This window comes from Chelonia mydas, chromosome 5 (assembly GCF_015237465.2).
Source record: "Chelonia mydas isolate rCheMyd1 chromosome 5, rCheMyd1.pri.v2, whole genome shotgun sequence".
Classification (NCBI taxonomy): Eukaryota; Metazoa; Chordata; order Testudines; family Cheloniidae; genus Chelonia; species Chelonia mydas.
In genome coordinates this window covers 14,822,293-14,840,915 of record NC_051245.2, presented here as the reverse complement: position 1 = coordinate 14,840,915, position 18,623 = coordinate 14,822,293, and the positions used below count along the sequence as shown (strand labels likewise).

Sequence of the window (18,623 nt, the reverse complement as noted above, 5' to 3'; positions counted from 1 at the left end):
CTAGTCATGGAACTCGCTGGGCTCTGTAGAAACACAGAACAAAAAGACAGTCTGTCTGAGCTCCGGGTGAAATTTCTGATGTCTAGCCTCCCATTACCTCCCCCATAAAGCCCTAGATCAGCCTTGATAAATTCTTCACCCACATACCCTGAGCAAATAAAAAATGGGCAAATAAAATACTTTTTATTATCACCAATCATATGGATAAAGAATAGGTGAGTAGATTTTATTCCCAGGATGGTATGTTTTCCCTAAAATTTTGCAAGCCAGCCCTAAAGATCTGGCTTCTAACTACCATAGGCCTTGATCTGTCAATAACACAAACAACTTTTATGCACGTGAGTAGTTAGTATTGAGTCTTGACGTGTGTATTTGCAGGATAGGGCCTACATTTGATCTTGCATTCCTTGTGCATCCAAAGCACCTGGAGAAGTCAATTCCAGGAATTCAGTGCATCTACAGTATGTACATTCTAGGACTTTTTAGAATAATAACTCTTGGGCTGTCTGTGTTTTATGGGTTTTCTCTTGTTTATTTCACTGCAATTACTTTGGAATTAAGTTTGTTTATAGCAGCTAATGTTTCGAGCATGTGATTTTGAAAACTTGGTTCTATTTCCAACTCTGTAACTGACTTACTGTATGACCTTAAGCAACCAACTTGTTGGTCTTGGTCTGGACTCGGACAACACTTATGCATATGAATAATCCCATTAAATCCAAAGGACTACTTACCTGTATCCGTATGTGCAGGATTGTGGTTCTCAGGATTAAAGCATAGCACATACACATACAAGTCACTTAACTACTGTATCTCATTTTACCCCTCTGCAAAACTGGCATAGAATCATAAAATATCAGGGTTGGAAGGGACCTCAGGAGGTCATCTAGTCCAACCTCCTGCTCAGAGCAGGTCCAATCCCCAACTAAATTATCCCAGTCAGGGCTTTGTCAAGCCTGACCTTAAAAATATCTAAGGAAGGAGATTCCACCACCTCCCTAGGTAACGCATTCCAGTGTTTCATAATAATACTGACTTCACAGGGGTGCTCAAAGGCTTAATTTAGTACAAATGTAAGGTCCTTTGAAGCATGGCACTAAAAATGCAAAGTGTTGTTATGATATTTTATTAATATCTGTGTCTGATTTTCCTCCCCTTTAAGAAAGGGGTAATAACACTTACCCACCATTGGCCTCTGATGACAAGTGCTATGCAAGTGCCAAGTGTTTTTATTACATTGTACATAATGTCTTTGGCTATACAAATTAACTTTAACTGTTGGTTTCGTTCATAGATTTTTTTTTTTTTTTAATATTTGCAATTTAGTTCTTTATTTTACACAACCATGGTCTTAGGCCTCCATCCTGCAGTCAGATACGGGGCCTCTGGACAGTCACAAGGATCGACACTGAACAATCTGATTCCAGGATTTAGGTCTGACCTTTTCTGGGTATTTTTCCAAACCCTCATTTATTACCCAACTGAAACGCATCTTTTATGCAAGAACCTCTTGTATTCATGGTGCATTTTCTTTATGAAGGGCCCAACTCCCTGCTCCACCTGTACCCTACTCAAAACAAATCTGCCACTCACTTCAATGCAAAAAGGAGCCACAAATAACAGGAATAATCTAGCATTCAGAAAAACAACAAATGTCAAGAATGAGACGGCAAACTCTTTTTGAATGTGAATGCCAACCATGTCAACACCCCCCCCCCCCAAAAAAAAAAAATTCTATGGCGCTACCCCTAACAGCAGCATCTCACTGATAAATATCCTCCCGAGTTAACCTGCAGGAGCAATGACTTCCTTGGGGCACTGTATCTTGATCGTGGGGTTTTTTTTGTAAAGATCACTGATGTCTTGGTTGAATGGGAGGTGCATTCGCTGCCCTGCCCCGGCCCGCTCGCCTCCTCTCTCTCCAGACTTCAGAAATTAAAAAAAAAAGAAAGAAAGAAAGAAGCTTTTAGAAACCCGAGCTGTTGTTTGCGCAACACAATCACTTTTTTTTTTTTTTTTTTTAAAGCGACTGGGTGTCTAGACGCCCACGTGATTGGGGGCCGGGGCTGGGCAGCGATACTGCGCACTGCGAGTCACCGAGGCAAAGCAGGGAGGAGGAGGAGGAGGCTGCTGGCTGGCTGGAGCGGGGAGCTGGCGGACGGCAGCAGCCCAGAGGCAGAGAGACCATGGGCGCTGCTAGGTAATAGCCACCTCAACTGGGAACCCCCCCCCCCTCCTCTTCGCAGGCCACCCCCTCCAAAGCACAAGCAACTCCCCCTCTCTCGCCGCAGGGAAGAAAGAAGAACAAGAAGGTGTGCGTGGGGGAGACAGGCTCTCCTGCACTGAGATCCCTGTGAAGGAAGAAGGGAGTGGAAAAAAGGAGGGGAAGGAGGAGAGGGGGGGTAAAAAAAAAAAAAAAAAAGCGAAGCAAACCAGGCGAGCCAAGCGAAAGGAGCTGCGTTTGGTGCGTGTGCTGGTAGCCGATGCAAGGACTGGAAAGGCTGCCTCGGAGGAGGGGAGCTGCAGCCAGAAGAGAAGGAAGAGGAGCTAAAGGCTGCATTAGCATTTACTAGAGAGAGAGCGCGAGACAGAAGAGAGACTGGGGAGGGGGGGGGGGGGGGGCTGGTGATCATTTCAGCTCCTGTCATTATAGGATCATCCCCTGTCACTTCTCACCCATCCGTCGCTTGTATTTTGTCAGGGCTGGGTGGGAGGAGAGCTGGGGGCAACTGTGGTTTTTTTTATTTTTTATTTTTTAAACTGTCCCTGCCTCCTGGTCTTTCTGAAAGACAGGCACACAGAGAGGGAGCGGATCAAGCCTTTCGGGAGGAAGGACACAGGCTCCCCACTTTTTAAAAATACACAGATCTGGGTGAGCAGCCGCGTCGAGGATTTTTTTGTGTGTGGATTAAACTCTTTCGATAAGAAGAAAGAAAAAAAAAAGCATATGGACGAGTTGGGCTTTTTTTTTTTTTAAGGATGTAACACGCTTGGATGCATTTTTATTTTTTAAAACATTTTGATTATTCATTCAAACGTCCAAATTTTAGGTTTTTTTTTTTCTAAAATGCGACGTTATTTTGGCTCTTTTTGAAAAGAATCCATCCACCCTATGTTATAGAAATTCCTTTTTTCCCAAACCCCCCCCCCCCCCAACCCTCCTTTTTTGATGGAATCTGTGGATATGTTATTACTAAGGAAATAGAGGTTGGTTTTTTTAAAATCTTTGTGCCTTGGTTTTGCCACACATTTTTTTGGGAGGGGTGGGGAAGACCTTTATTATTTCTTTTTCTTTTTTATTTAAAACAGCCACCCTCGTCTGAAACCAAATGTGATCTAAAGGTTTTGCAATCGCTTTGACAGACCGGCGACGGGAGAAGATCTGTTATTCCCTCGTCTGTTTGGGGGGGGGCATGTTTTCTGCAATTCTTCTCTTACACTGAACATTGATCCCCCCCCCATCTCTTTTAGTTTATATTTTTCCCATTTCTTATATAGAGGTGGAAAATTCTAAATATAAATCTATAACTTGTAGGATTTTCAGTGGATTTTTGAAGGATTTAAGAGAGACAGAGGAAACCCCCCAACCCTTTAAGAGACTGGCATATGTTACAGATTGCTTTGGCTCTGCCACAACCACCAGCCCTCCTCCCCACTGTATCCCTATCATTTCAGGCTGCTTGTGTTTGCTGCCTGGACTCGGATCCCGGATTCTTCATGATTTGCGGACGACATGCTCGTTTTTTAGCCGCGGAACCTTCTTCTCGTCCCGCATGTTCAGGACCAAACGATCGGTGCTCGTCCGGCGACTCTGGCGGAGCCGTGCGCCCGGCGGCGGGGAGGAGGAGGAAGGTGAGCCCGGTGAAACAGCCGCGGACAGCCGGGCGCATGGGGCTGGAGGCGGCCGGGGCTGCTGCATGGGCAAGTCGGGGAAGATCGCCAAGGCTCACCTCGGCTCGGAGGCGGAATTGAAAGCGCTGACCCACGCGGTCCTGAAGAGGCTGAAGGAGAAGCAGCTGGAGGTGCTCTTGCAAGCGGTGGAGTCCAAAGGGGGCGCGCGGACCTCCTGCCTCCTCCTGCCGGGCAAGGTGGACTCCAGACTGGGTCAGCATTGGTACTCTCTCCCTTTGCTGCTGTGTAAAGTATTCCGGTGGCCGGATCTCAGGCATTGCTCGGAAGTGAAGAGATTATGTTGCTGTGAATCTTATGGAAAAACTCACCCGGAGCTGGTCTGCTGCAATCCCCACCACCTCAGCAGGCTCTGTGAGCTAGGTATGGCTGAAGGCGCACGGGCAGGCATGTGCCCCGGTGGGACGCTCCTGAGCTGGTGTGGGTGGTAAGGGTGGCGAGCGGGGGGGAGGCGGTTGTATGGACAGAAAGCCGGGGAGGGGTAGCACAAAATTGGTTCTTAGGATGCAACTGTATTGCCCGTGTTTGTGACACATACAATGGTCGAGGCTTCCAGTTTGACTCCGGCAACATTCCCACGTACTTTAATCCTATGGAAGTGTTGTCCGAGTGAGGGTTGCAGTTTTTTGCCTGCCTCTCTTTCCTTGCAATGCTCTTCTTGCACGGCGGGTTTTCTTTCGGTCAACGCCGGGTGTGAATTCATACCAGCAGTAAAACAAGGATGTGGTTCACTACTGTATTTGTGGAGAAGGCTGTGTACAAAAAGGGAAACGTGTAGGTGCCTGGAACCCTTCAAATGATCTTCAGAAGATAATTTTGCCTTATGTAGGGCTGATGTTTTGCAGAGAGGTCCCAGTGAACAGTCGTAATCGAGACTGCTTTGCTTTAGAAAGTGAATCCCTTGATCTGATGTTTAACAGCATTCCCAGCCAGCCTGGGATTTACAAAGCAACCCAACATTGCAAGTTGGTGGTTCACAAATCCTCCACCACCCCTTAACAAGAGAACGCATAATTTATGGGTTCCAGTTTGTCCGATGCAAGCATGCTTCCCTCTCCCGCAGTCAGCAGACTTCGCTTTCCAAATAAGACTCAGAAAAGTTTCACAGCGTTTGATCCGCTAGTGGCAAAAAAAGAAAAAGACGGAAAGTTTTCAAATGCCATTTTCTTTTGTTGATGGCAATGGGTTTGGTTGGATTTGTTTTTGTTTTTTTTTTGGCACGTTTAACTCCCATGTTACCTACGCGATGGCCTAAAGGAGCGATCCCTGACTTGCATTCCACCCCCTGCCCGTGTTTAAACATTGCAATTACTTGTAAACTTTGCTTAGTTGGTGTAGAATGGAAATGATCCAGTTCTGAGTAGTGGGTAGAGTTGTGGGAGGGGGGGAGAGAGAGAGAGGTAAACGTCAGCACTTGACTTTTTTTTTTCGTCTTGCCATTTCTTTTTTCCCTTTTCTGTGAAATGTTAAATGTGTGTGCAGCTAGCAAGGATTATCTGGCAGTCTGGATCAGTTGGTGATTTCCAGTGCTGGAGTGTTTTAGCCGAGCCAAGGAGGCCCTGATCAGACAGCCAGAGTAGCAGATAGCAGGGAGACTGGCGCCAGGCGGCCCCTTTTGTTTATCTGACAGCTAAATATCAAGGCAATCACCGCCTAGCTGCCCTGCCTCCAACCCCCAGAGCTAAGACAAACAGTTTTGCTAAAAGAATGCCACTGTTATCATAAGTTCCTATCTTTTTTTCTCATGGCTCTGCCTTTATTTTCTCTGTGCTTTTCTAATTCCAGAGTCTCCCCCTCCACCCTACTCCAGATATCCAATGGATTTTCTCAAACCAACTGGTAAGTAGACCTTTTAAAAGTAGGCTACCGTCTTCAGATAAAAAGGGAAAACATGCCTTTCTCAGGGGGGAATGTCTCCTTCCTTTGTTATATTTCTTATGCATTTCACTTTTTGGCTGTTTCTGTGGGATTTTTGCCCCTTTGCCACCCCAATGATTTAGTATATGATTTGGCTAAGAAAACCTCTAGTTTTAAAACCCAGAAACTATCGTAGGTAGTCCATTTACATTGTTGCCTTTTCTAGATGTACTTGTACCAAGTAACTTGAAAACTCAGAATGGGTATGCACATAAAATAGTGTGAGTCAGTAGGTTTTGCCAACTTTGCTTAATGAACATCTGCAAGAAGTATGAAGTCTTCCTAATATAGTTTACAATTCTAAGTAGTAAATGGAAATTCATGACTTGTCAACTCACTGTATTTGAATTCTAATGAACTTAGATTGGTACAAGGTACAGCAGAGGATTCTAGGAACATTATTTTTTGTTGATACAAATAAGTGTTGGCAAATGTGGTTGTACAAATCTTCTGTTTAAAAAAAAATCATCTGTAATTAAGCATTACCAAATTAAAAAAATATGGAGGGGAGCTAAAAGTTTCTAACACAGCTCTTCATGCCTGTTGCTTGTAATTGAATGGCACCGGGCCAGGGCAGAAGCCCATTTGAGGCTGGCACCAAGCTCTGTTGCGGTTGTCTGCATAAACTTCTGGTTGGCAGCAAGCTCGCCCTGTGTTAGATAAATAGGACTGGCACTGTGGAAGGAGACAGGTTTAGTGAAAATCCGGAAGTGGGGATGAAATCAGGGAGGTGCAGAGCTCCACCAAGCCCCTTCATATCTCTCTGAAGATGAATGGATCTAAGTATTGATTATAGCACAGTTATCTTTCTGGTTGTGTCCTAAAGTCATGCAGTACACATATGTAAACTTAAACTCCCTTTTTAAAAGTAAAGTACTAAAATAGCTTTGTTCCTGTTTTTGTTCCAATTTCAGGGCTGTTTTTCTAAAATAGCTGATTTTCTAAAATTACTGCTATTCAGTTTGTTGGAGTTGGCTAGTTTCCGGAGTTCAAAAACTGTTAAAACCCCGAGGCCCGTGCCTGATAGGTTTCTCTTTTCATTGTAAAGTGTCTTTCAGTAAATGCTCTTTAAAAAAAAAGTGGTGGGGGTTGCAAGTTATGAGGATATTTCAGAAAACTGGGAAATGGGCCTAGGGCCCTATCCAGATGTTTAGTGTCTCTTGTGATGTCAACTCCCATTGAAGTTAAGGTGCGTAGCACCTCATAGGAAAGTACTTTGTGCCTTCAGTACTGGACCCTTTTAACTAGGTTCATTTTCTCCACTGTAAACTCTGATTAACATAAGGAGTTTTCTCTATGCCATGTGGAAACAGGCACAGCTGCTTAATAAATGAATGGGTCACAAAGCATATAATATTTTGCCTGAGCATTAAAGAACACTGGACAAATGCTCACTAATTAATGAGGATATATCAGTGTGATTATATCCTACATCCCTTACAAGTGCTACTTACATTTAGTAGGTTTCAGAGTAGCAGCCGTGTTAGTCTGTATCCGCAAAAAGAAAAGGAGGACTTGTGGCACCTTAGAGACTAACACATTTATTTGTGCATAAGCTTTCGTGAGCTACAGCTCACGGAAGCTTATGCTCAAATAAATGTGTTAGTCTCTAAGGTGCCACAAGTCCTCCTTTTCTTTTTACGTTTAGTAGTTGCTTTGATTTTCAAGGATTGTTTCTTTACACAGGCAAAGAGTCCACTGAGTAGTAAAGAATTTTGTTATTAGAGAAAGAGAGTTATAATTTAGACAAATTCTCGAATGGATAACAGAATGGTCCCATAGAAACTTCACCTGCTTAGATTTGCATATGTAATTTCCCCCAATAATGACTTTTTGCATAGGGCATAAACTAATTTGTAAAGTGTTCAGGAGGATAGCAGCCAACATAAAGCTATAGGAAAGAAGTGTTAATGATTGCCTTCAGTTTCCTGGAAAGATGTTAGGATAAATCTATTAGCAGGGTTTAAACATCCAATCTACCTTCGCCAGGACCTCATTTTCAGTTAGTGGAGTGATATATTTATTCATTAGCAAGTGTTGACATAAGGTAACAAAATGTGTGTAAACAGAAAAGCCGCAGAACATGAATGTGCCATTTCGAAAGGAAAAGTTCTTCGGATTAGCCAATAGGAAGTGATTAATGCTGCCAATCGGAAACTCAAAAACAACTGGTTACTCACCAAAAAGTTTAATTTAAAAAAAAAATCCGTTTGGCAGTTGAACGCTGAATAATGTAATACATGGAACAATGACAGAGACAAACAGAAGTCTATAAGTCTGTCATTGCAGGTGGTTGTTACAACTGCTGGCTTCTTTTTTTTTTCTTTTGCTTCCTCTTTCATCAAAGCGGTTGTGGACAGAATGAGATCGAGAACTTAATGTCTGTGTATCATTGCTATCTCCTGTGGCAGACAGAACCGTGCTGGGATCCTAGGTGTCCCACATTCCTACATTTCTAAGCATTGTGTCGAATATTATTTGCCTTAGGTTGGTTAAGTGAGAAAGAGGAATATTAGCTTACAATGGACAGGTGTTCAAATCTGAACCATTTTAAGCAAGGAGCAGTCCTGTCCTCATTATTCACCAGTGTTCCAACTTTGGGAAAATAGGAAGAGAATGTGGTAGACTGTCCAGGCATGGCGAAGCCATTTTACTAGCACAGTTAAAACAGTTAGCAAAGATCTTCCCATTTACACCTTGACAGTCTAGAAGAACTATCTGCAGATACTGCTAAGGAGAAGTGTACGTAACTGTAACCTGGACATCTCACATTGGTATGAAGTGTGGTAGTACACAACTCCAACGCAAGTGAGGGGGACTAATGCATGAGGAGGGCTTTCAGGATCAGGTCTTTACCTAGCACCACTCACACAAGTATCAAAGCTTTTATAAACATGAATGAAGCCTCCTAGCCCCCCTGTAAGTTAGCTACATATTAATACAGGAACTGTACAGATGGGTCAGCTAAGAGCCAGGAACGTTAGGTGACTTGGCCAAGGCCACACAGCAAGTCTCTAACAAATCTGGGAACAGACTCCAAGAGGCATGACTCCAGTGCCCTAAATGTCGTGCAAATTTGCTGTGACTTAAATGATTTTCACTAGTTCTCTTAGACAGTACAGTGAACTGTATTGTCCTTATTAAGAGCCTGAATCTGCAGTCCTTCATTCTTTCCCATTAGCTTCAGTGGTAGTGTTATCCATGTTAGGACTGCAGATTTGGACCCCAAATGAAAAGGCTCACTGGGGATGGGAGGTTGTCGGAGATGTCCTTGACTGGTCAGATGTGTGGAATTTTAGAGGCAATGTGATGGGGGTTCAGTACAATGAACTCTAAAGTAGAGAGGCCGACATACTGTTTATCTAAAAAAACCCCGTTGCTGTTCCATGCTGATGAGCTTCAGCAGAGTGAAACACATGTCCATGGTTTGCATCCATGAGCTGGGTAACCATGACTCATTTCCAAAAGCTACCACCTGTGCTGGAGGAAAGGATTTCCCGTGCCAGAGGGATATTGGTGGCCTTGCGTGCATGACACTACTCAGAATGCTCTCCTGTCTCACAGCTAATTTATACTAGTTCTGGTGTTTAAGTTTGTGAAGGTGTCTGGGCCCGCGATTTAACAGTGTGTATTAAAGATCCTATCCCTTTTCTCTTAATTCCTTCTCACCCCCACAAAGGCTATTTATCAGGCTGACCTGTCTTTACTGGCTGAGGCTGGCTGGACATGTTCCCTCTGGAGGCAGTCACAGAGGTCTCCCAAGTGTAATATGAGGTGCTTTCCCCCCACTTCCCCTAGGGTGTGAGCATGACCGAATTCCGGGGTAACTTAGCTCTGTCTCAAACTCTACACATCACACACACACGCATGAGAGACTATATATATTGTGTGGGCACTAGATGGGATGGTCGACCACTGACTTCTGTTTGCAGGGGAGAGTTAGGATCTCTCCTGTGTCTGTCACCTGCGTATTAGGGTGCAAAAAACGACTCAGGCTAAGCATAAGGCCTGTGGATTGCTCGTGGTTTTCAAATGTTGTTGATTTTAATGGGAATTGAAGGTGTAGCAGGAGACACTGCGCACGTCTCAGGGCCAGGCCCCTAGTCATTACCCTGTTGATGTGAAGAACGTGATTTCATGTCCTTTGGAAACAGCTTACTTTACAAAGAAATCTGGGGTGAAGGGGTTCACATATAGGAACTTCAGATGAACCACTCAACCTTGGAGTGTTTCACTGATACCAAAAAAAAAAAAAAGTAAAAAATGACAGTGCTCCAAATCAGCTAGAGTGCTTGGATGAGGCCTGGATGTTGCTAAGCATGCAAGGCTCAACTAGCCAAGGGTTAACACAAGCAACAGGAGAGGATCATCATGCCTTTTGCATAGCCTATGCCTGCTAGGGTGGAAGAGGGAACATCAACAGTGGATCCAGTAATGGCTTATTTTAAAGTGAGGCCTGTGACCCAGCGCTGTTCTCAGTTTAAATGAACTGATAAAAGGAATTTGCTATTGGATATTAGGGAGTGGGTTCAATTGAAGTCTGGAGAGGGACCAAATGAAACTGTATTGTGGTACTTCATCAGTGGGCAGAGCTATGCTCAGGGAAAGGTCCAGGCTTTAGGGAGGGTCTGAATGAGGCCCTATTTCTAATGTGCAGCCTTGGTGAAGAAACATAGAGCTGTTCTTTGTGTTTGAATTCAAACTGTAGGGTTACTTTATCTGCACAGCAATTTTATGGTTAGGATTGTGTTTTTTAAGTTAGAAGAAGTGGACATATTGCTATGACTGTCTCCTGCAGTCTTGAGGAATAGATCCCCCAAGTTACTTTAAAATGTCTGTCTGCATTGCTAGCAGAAGAATCTGGTTATATTTGACCCTAGAGCAAGATGACATGTAAGGGGCAAATTATGGCTTTTTGATATATAGCACAGGTCTCACATTGACTCCCATGCAACATGTTCATCTGGAGGCAGATTAGAGCTGGGTATGAAGCACTAGTCTGTAGTACAAACCAGTACCATATTTTTGACACCTGCATTCAGAAAGGTTGTGAGTGTATTGAGGGAAAGCATCAGCAAAAGCATTTGAGGGTGATCTCAAGGGAAAGATACAAGGGAGTCATCTGTTCAGATATACAAGTGGACAGGGTTTTTAAAAAAGCATATTTCCTTGGAACATAGAAAACAAACTACAAAACATTTAGAAAGTGTATCGTATACAGTATTTCTCAAATAAGTCCATTTCCTGTCTCCCCTATTGTTTTCAGTTTGATTAACTGTATCCTGTTAAACGGTATATTCCTGTTATGGATTATACTTTACTCTGATAAAATGAGATTATACACACGTGTTGTTTCCTTAGGTTTTCAGTAGTGAGTGCTTGAAAAAAAGTGTGGGGGACAAAAGACTCTATCCTATTGGTGCTGTGGCCCTTGCTTTAAGAGATGGTTTGCAGCTGAAATGATGTAATTTAGGGTGCCCTAATTTTGCATAACCAACTGTGGCAACTTGCCAGGAGCCTGAGGGTTGAATGTACATTTCAATTTTTTTCTTGACTGCGAATGCCTTTAACCACAGTATTTCCTTATGCTTGCATCTTCCCTGATAGATGATTAAAAATTGCTTGTATGGGTTCATCTGCAGTAAAAAGGTTGATCAACCTTGACCTCATGCTGCAATTACAGAAAGGGGGCAGTTGCAGTTTTTGGACCTCAGGGGGCCAAACTTTGCCCCTCCCTGAACTGAACACTTCTAAACGTCAAGAGGAATAGCTAATGAGACAGATTCCTTTCATCATAAAAGCCCCTTGGGTGGTGCATGGAGAGAATTGGGTCCAGTCAGGCCTCTTTGGTGCATACACAACTCGCTGGGAAGCAAAGTAATGTACAGTCAGTGGAAGGGAAACTGTATACGAGTTCTTAATGAAATTAGCAAAAAAGACAGGAACAAAGGAGTAAAGTTGACATTGGACTATTTGTGACAAAAGTGGTGTATTTTTTTCTCTCTCTTTCAGTTTAATATTTCCACCTGGCCAACCTAGTTGTGTACTAGATTCAAGGTACAAAGCAGCTGTTCAAACTCTTTCGGCCTCTGTTAGTTACTTAAAGGATGGCAGACCTGATTTCATTAACCTGTGACTTGGACAAAAAGATTCCAGCCCTCATATAATTTTTGCATGTATTGAGTAATGATTAAGTGGTAGTGTAGAGTTTAGACAAGGATGATGAGTTTAGGGTGGATATATTATGATGAATGGCAGTGTCTGTGCAGACAATTAGTAATAGCTTCCTGTTGAACACTTTGGAATGTGTGTTCTGTTCTTGACATTGTTTACAGCGTGCTAAGAAACTAACATATACTAATTTCTTATTTTTTTCCTCTGCTGCAGCAGATTGTCCAGACTCTGTGCCTTCCTCCACTGAAACAGGGGGAACTAATTGTCTAGCCCCTGGGGGGCTTTCAGGTAAGACACATTATCTGTGGTATGCTTTACTCACTCAGGACTCTTTACTCCTAGTGCACCTAAAACTCCTGTTGGTTTTAGGCTGTGAATGAAGTAAGAATGATGCTGGGACTCATTTTCAACAGGAGTTGGGCACCTGGGGATGAATGGATGGACCCCGTGAGGAAAATTGAATTTTGGTGGTGGTTCACTATAGGGTGTAGATTATTTATAGAGACGTGAGCAGGTGAATTACAACTGTATCCTTATAGAAAAATTCAAGGTCAGTCCGAGCCCTCGCCTTATTTATACAGGTGGAACCTTTGGGTTCAGTGGGGCTAATTGTATAGATAAGGAGAGCAGTATTTGACTGGTGGTCTTGAATCTTTGTGGGTTTTTATTTGGATAGCGTAACTAGTTTCTGCACAGCCTTCTGGCTACAGTACATTCAATAATGGCATCAGTGGAGTATATAGTACCCTTACATGAGGACAACTGATCAAGTAGGTGTTTTCCATTCCAGCCATTGTGTTCTTGTATGATACTAGTCAATGGTTGCCTGCAAACTGTCTATAATAGGTTAACAATCAGCTGAGAAATATTAGGGTAACCATATATGCATTTTACATATCAGGGGCTATGTGGTATTTCCTTCTGCATGGGACTGGCAGGGTGATAGAGAGGGCACATGGGAGCCCATGCACAAGGGGCAGGTATGTACAGTATGGCTCTCAGATCTGGGGAACACAGTAGAGTGGTTGGCTAGTAACATGGCATGGATACAGCACCTGTCTCTGCACAAGGATTGCTGTGTTGAGGGGAGAACATTTGATTGCACCTTTTGTACAGGTGCATGAAAGGACATTTCCCAGTGCCCTGCTCTCAGTATCCAGCAGACCTTTTTGGCCTGATTTTCAGAGATTCTGTATCTCCACAGCTGGGGACTTCAATGAGAGCTGCAAATCAGGCCTTTCAAAGGTATAATAATACCTTATTCACCTCCTTCCTTTCCCCACTAGAGCGTTGCCTTTCAAGAGGAATGGCTGAGTCCTAAATGCAGTTACTCTTGTATGTATGATCACCAGCCATAATTTGTCTGAAAATATGTACCTGCGTCGTCTAGTGTAGGTTGGAAGATACTTTCCTCTGTCAGTGAGTCTCAGTGATTTATCGTTTGTGGAGCATTTACTCCGTTCATTGTGCTGTGACTGGAATTTTAGAAATATGTAAGTTGCTGGTTGCTGCTGCTGCTGTGTGTGTGTGTGTCTTCTCTCCAGGAATTGCATTTGGTGTGGATGTCTTTAAGTGAGCCTTGTTTGTTTTTCTTTCAGTGTAATATATACCCTGCTTGTTATTTGAGAGGGAAGCGTATTGTTTGTTCAAAGGCCCTAATGAGAATTAATCAAAGGAAGGGGGAGAAGGGCAACTTGTGGCTGGTCTCTTTGGGGGGGGGGCGGCGGCGGTGTCTATTGGTGGCTGTAACTTTAGGGAAGAAGCGGGGGGGTTGGAGAGGAGAGACTAGAAAGAGAACAGAAACAAGAAGTACAACAACGCAATAAGGATGTTAGATCATTTTTTTCCCCTCGTGAAATATGTGGGGTGGGTGGGGAGGGATTGAGTTCCACAGGAAACCACATGAAATAAGTAAAGGAAGTACTAGCTTTTAAAAGGGGGCTTTCTGAAAGGTTTGTGTTATTGATAACATCTCGTCTGTCTAGTCTGCTCCTGAGGAGATGGGGGAGGTGGGGGTTTGGGCTGCAGGAAATAACATAACTTGCCTATGAATGCCTTCTTAAGGAGTTTGCTATGGAAGTTTAATTTCATAGCACAGCAAGAACTGGCAAAGGTGCTCTACATGGGAAAGGTTTATTAATATATTCTCATTCGCAGCCTCCAGAAGAAGGCACTGTTCCTTTTGGGGCGGTTTTTTGGAGGTTTTTTTTTTTTTTTTTTGGTCTTGAGTTATCAAAAGTTTTCCAAACCCTCCAGAAACAGAGGAAACGTTTACGATCATTAACCACTCTTTTCCCCCCACCAGTGTAATTGTAACCATTTAGTTTAATGAGGAGCCGATAGGAGTGTTGACTCATGAAGGGATACGGTTAGCTACACAAGCCATGAAACAAAGCCGAATGCCTCCACATGAAAGAGCATTTGTTTTGAATTTGCTCTGATTTACTGGCAACTCAGTTCCACACACAGAAGTGCAGCTCTGAAAATTCCCAACTGGAGAGACCTCAGTCAAGCAAGGAAAATAAACCACAGTTTGCCGCAGTTCTCTAACGCTAACTTTCTCTTTTCTTTTTCTACAAACTTTGGTAGCAGAACAGTGTATTTGAACAGGGCTTTAATGAGCTATTGTCAAGGTGCACTTGGAGTGTTTTATTTCTGTCTGAAGGGAAAAGCTCTATCTTATCTCCATTTAAACAGACAATGATATCACAGATGCCATACATAAAGCATATCCTCTCATCTTCTTTTCACTCTTTAGAACTCGGGAGTTATATGGTGAGTTGCTTTATGACTTTATCCCAAAAGGATGTTTCACTGGATTTAAAAAAGCCCCAAATTGCTGTGCATCTGATTAGATTGTTCTGACTGTCCAACTGCACAGCATTGGGATTGAATGGATAAGGATTGTGCTTGGGCCCCAAAGGCCCTAATATAAGGAGTCTCTCTGGCCACCACTGAGGAGCAGCCACCTCTGGGGTGGAAATTTGGCAGCTGTTAAACAGTGCTCAGCCACACTACACCTAGCAGTTGCAGGGCAGGGAAATGAAAACTGAACCATTTGAAGGTAAAAAGGTGAGATATAGGAAGGCGGAAATGCAGTCACCACAGATGAAATTTGAGAATTGGGCCAGGACACTGCGGTTAACATTCCTGGGGAGTGGGCAGTGCCATGGCATCTTTAGAGAGTGGGATGTTGCAAGAACGATAATAAAATGGAAGCAGTACATTAAAAAATGCTCATCCAGTCCTCCCGAAGAATGCAGAGAGCTGGATCCTTTCTGTCAAGGAGTCTCAGTTTCAGCTACGAAATATATATTTCGTTCTTCTTCAGGAGGCAGAGGGCAATTTCATGGATGAATGGCAGAGGTACCAGAATAGCAGAGCTGAGAGGATGTGGGAGGGTGACCAGTGTGGAACGATGAGGGTAATATACTAAGAGCTTCTACAAGTGTTTCCCCCTTGAAATAACCAATCTGAGCCTCTCTTTCACTTGCTCTGTTTTCTGTTTTTCTTCCTGGCCTAGGCTGTGCTGCAGTGAGCCAGCTTAATGAATGGGGCTCAGTTCAAGGTGGGAGGAAGGTCGGGAGCCTGGAGCCAGGGACTTGATTCTTTTGGCAAGGGAAGAAAAAAAAAAAAGGAGCTGAATGTGAAAACTGTAATCCCGTGGGGGTCTTCACAAAGGAACTGGTTCCTCCTGAAATGCACAGAGGTGACCTTTAATTCACTGGTGCTGCCCTTTCATGTTGTATGTGGTACTTTAAAAGGAGCAAGCCTAAGAGTGGGTGGGGGCGAGCTTTGGGAAAGGGGAGGAGGGAACCCTGACAGCACAGCCACACTAAACCGCTGGGACCTAGTTAACTTCGTTTTGAAAAAAATATATTTCTAAAGGTTAAAATCCGAACAGAGAAGCCCATGGAGTCTACATGCGGCTTGGCTCAATTTTAGTGCAATATTGGTTAATCCATTACTCCCAAGGAAAAACACACCAGTCTTCTCTCTCTCTCTCTCTCCCCACTCAGTCACTCTCTTTCTCCCTCTCCTTTTAGTCTCTGTCTCTCGTTTTGTTTTGGAGTTGTTGTTTTTTGGGGTTTTTTTTGTTTTTTTGTCTGTTTCCTTTGCTTTCTCTCTCTCTCCCTCCCTCCCAGTTCAGTATTTGTTGCTTAAGAAGTCTCCCACCAGACTCAGAGATGTTCTTGTCTGTGCAGAACTGAACTGGACCCTCTTTCTTTTAAACTAAACCAGTTCACAAAAACACACTGTATATAAAAAGGAAAAGAATTTTCTTAAATAGCAGGGCCAGGCTGTTTTTCAAATATATCCGACTCTTCTTCAGGAGATGTGTAGTTTGTGATTGTGCTTTAGTTTCTAACAAACAAGCTGCGGTCACATATGTTGGATAGCTCAGTGTCTGCTCGAAAACAGAAGTCCTCAAAGGGCCTCAGAGCTGCCACTTAATGTGTGAAATATGATGAGCTGGCTTGTGTCCTGGTCATCATTGCTTTTTATTAAGGAGTATTAATAAAATATCAGCTCCAATAGGTTACACAGATTGTAGTCCCAAATGGAGGTGTCTTTGATGATATATGCTAATTTTGGACTGGATCTAGAGCCTGAGGAAGTCAAGGGGAGTGGGGTTTGTTGTCTTTTTTGGGTTTGGGATCAGGCCCTTGAGGCGTGAAAACTCCTCAGGTTGTGCTAGTGAGACCTTCCATCAGGCTGTTCTGAAAGGCAGACACACAACGCTGTTGTGGCTTAAGACAAGCGTAACCCCTTTTCGTTCTGGATTAACGCTTACTTTTGTTTAAGACAGAAGCTGAAGTGACAGGAAGCAACGTAGAGAAAATTGACACTGCTTTTTATCCCCATTCCCTCACCCTTCACCTCAAAACCTCATCTTATTTTAATGGAACACTTTAATTCAAGGTTGATTCATCTTTACTACAAAAGCTCCAATGTGCAGCTGACTGACATTTCATTATGAAATAGCGGACGGGCCTGGAATGTTTCACTATGACTTTGATCCCTTCTGGTATCTGTGTCAGCCTGGGAGAAGCACCTTTTTTAAATCTAGAACTATTCACAATAGAAGCATGATTCTTTGGCTGGATCTATAATCTTGTCCTATCCCCTTCTGTCCCCCCTGCAAATTAGATGGGAGTAGCAGGGTTTTGAAGCTCTCTCTGGAGAAATCCCCCTGACTGTGTTTTCCCCCTGCCCACCCCTCCCGTTCCCTCGAGCACACAGATTATAACTGCCTGTGAAATGCCTTTATTTACAAATTGGCATCCTATTATAATCAGAAATTGAGAAATCTTCCTGTGTAAGTGGGATTGTTTATTTGTCTCTGGGATAAACAATAGCTTTTGATTTTTTTTTTTAAAGTCATTTATACTCAGTTTATTTGAGCACATGCACTCTTTCTGTAGTTTTAAATGTCACAATGCATTGCAAATTTCCCTTAGCACTGCTGGTGACATTAGCTTATACTTGTGTATTAAATAGCTTACCTAAAAACTCACTCCCGTGCTCAAAAGGACAAGGTTATCAGGGGTTAATGCTAAGATGACAGCATTGAAGTCTTTGGAGCAAACCAGGCCGCCTGCCAGACTAGGAGCCTTGCAGCCTCACACATCATCTGACCGTGGCAGAATGTAGCCAGCCCAGTGAAGTGGAGAGAGACTGGGACTTGGCAAGGTCTCCATGTAGCTTTTGGCCTCTGACACTCCATTCTAGCTCCTCCTTGTGTTAAACCCTTTCTTCCATAAGCAGGCTGGGCTTTTTAAGGCGGAATCTCAACAGGCAGAGGAAGTGGGAACAGAGCTGAGTAGCAAAGGTTATGGGGGAATTGTGTGTGTGTGTGGGGGGGGGGGGAATTGTGTGTGCACACGCGTGCGTGCATGGCCCTCGTTCATGAATCTGGACTATATGTGCTATCAGTTTCATCTCAGTTAAATTCTATAGGGGTATTCCAAAGGAATCTCCATTTAAAATTGTGCCTTGAAAACAACTAACAATAAAAAAAAAGATGAAATGCAGTCACAGTGGGCTTTTCTCAGGTGTTTGGGAAAAAACATTCCCGTAGGTCAGACTTCCCTCTTGTTAAGCAAAATCTGTTTAATTTCGGCAAAGGAGAACACATTACTATTGTCTGCCACAGCTATTTCTAATGCATGCAGCTTGAAGCTGCAGTTTTATTTTTGCAAGACTATTGTGTGTAAGTGTTTTCACTGCTGCTGGCTAATGATTTTCTGAGCCATTGTTTCTGTTTCTGTACAATTTAGGGAAAAATAAGCACAAAAATGCATTATGAAGTTTAGCGCCAGTGATGTGAGAGTGTGTTCATCTGTATGTTTGCCTTCGATTAACTCAGAAGGGTATCTACCTGCAAAATAAAATGTACCCCATGAATGTGATGGGAAACCCAATACTTTGGGACTTTTAAAACTGGACAGGATAAAAAGACTAGTAAATGCCCCATAGGGAGCAATCCTGCATTGTCAGGTAGCTGGACTAAAGCTTTGCCATCTATGATTTCTGTGATCCTTTACCAGTTACACTGCGGGAACGTGGAGCATTGACCACTTGCATTTATCTAATAGTGGGAGATTTAAAAAAAAAAAAAA

At 43.3% G+C, this 18,623-nt stretch overlaps 1 protein-coding gene across 3 annotated transcripts in view; it reads left to right on the top strand.

The window, feature by feature from the left end:
• The first annotated feature begins 2,087 nt into the window (after positions 1 to 2,087).
• Positions 2,088 to 18,623, top strand: part of SMAD7 (SMAD family member 7) — a 41,796-nt gene continuing 25,260 nt past the window's right edge. The window contains exons 1-4 of one of the 3 annotated variants that reach the window (XM_007055157.4): positions 2,088 to 3,207; positions 3,676 to 4,272; positions 5,695 to 5,748; positions 12,214 to 12,288. In XM_007055157.4, coding sequence (XP_007055219.1) covers positions 3,774 to 4,272; positions 5,695 to 5,748; positions 12,214 to 12,288 — 628 coding nt within the window. In that variant the 5' untranslated portion in view covers positions 2,088 to 3,207; positions 3,676 to 3,773. The remainder of the gene's footprint in view (positions 3,208 to 3,675; positions 4,273 to 5,694; positions 5,749 to 12,213; positions 12,289 to 18,623) is intronic. The other 2 variants (XM_027817554.3, XM_043547068.1) reach the window with 2 other exon arrangements.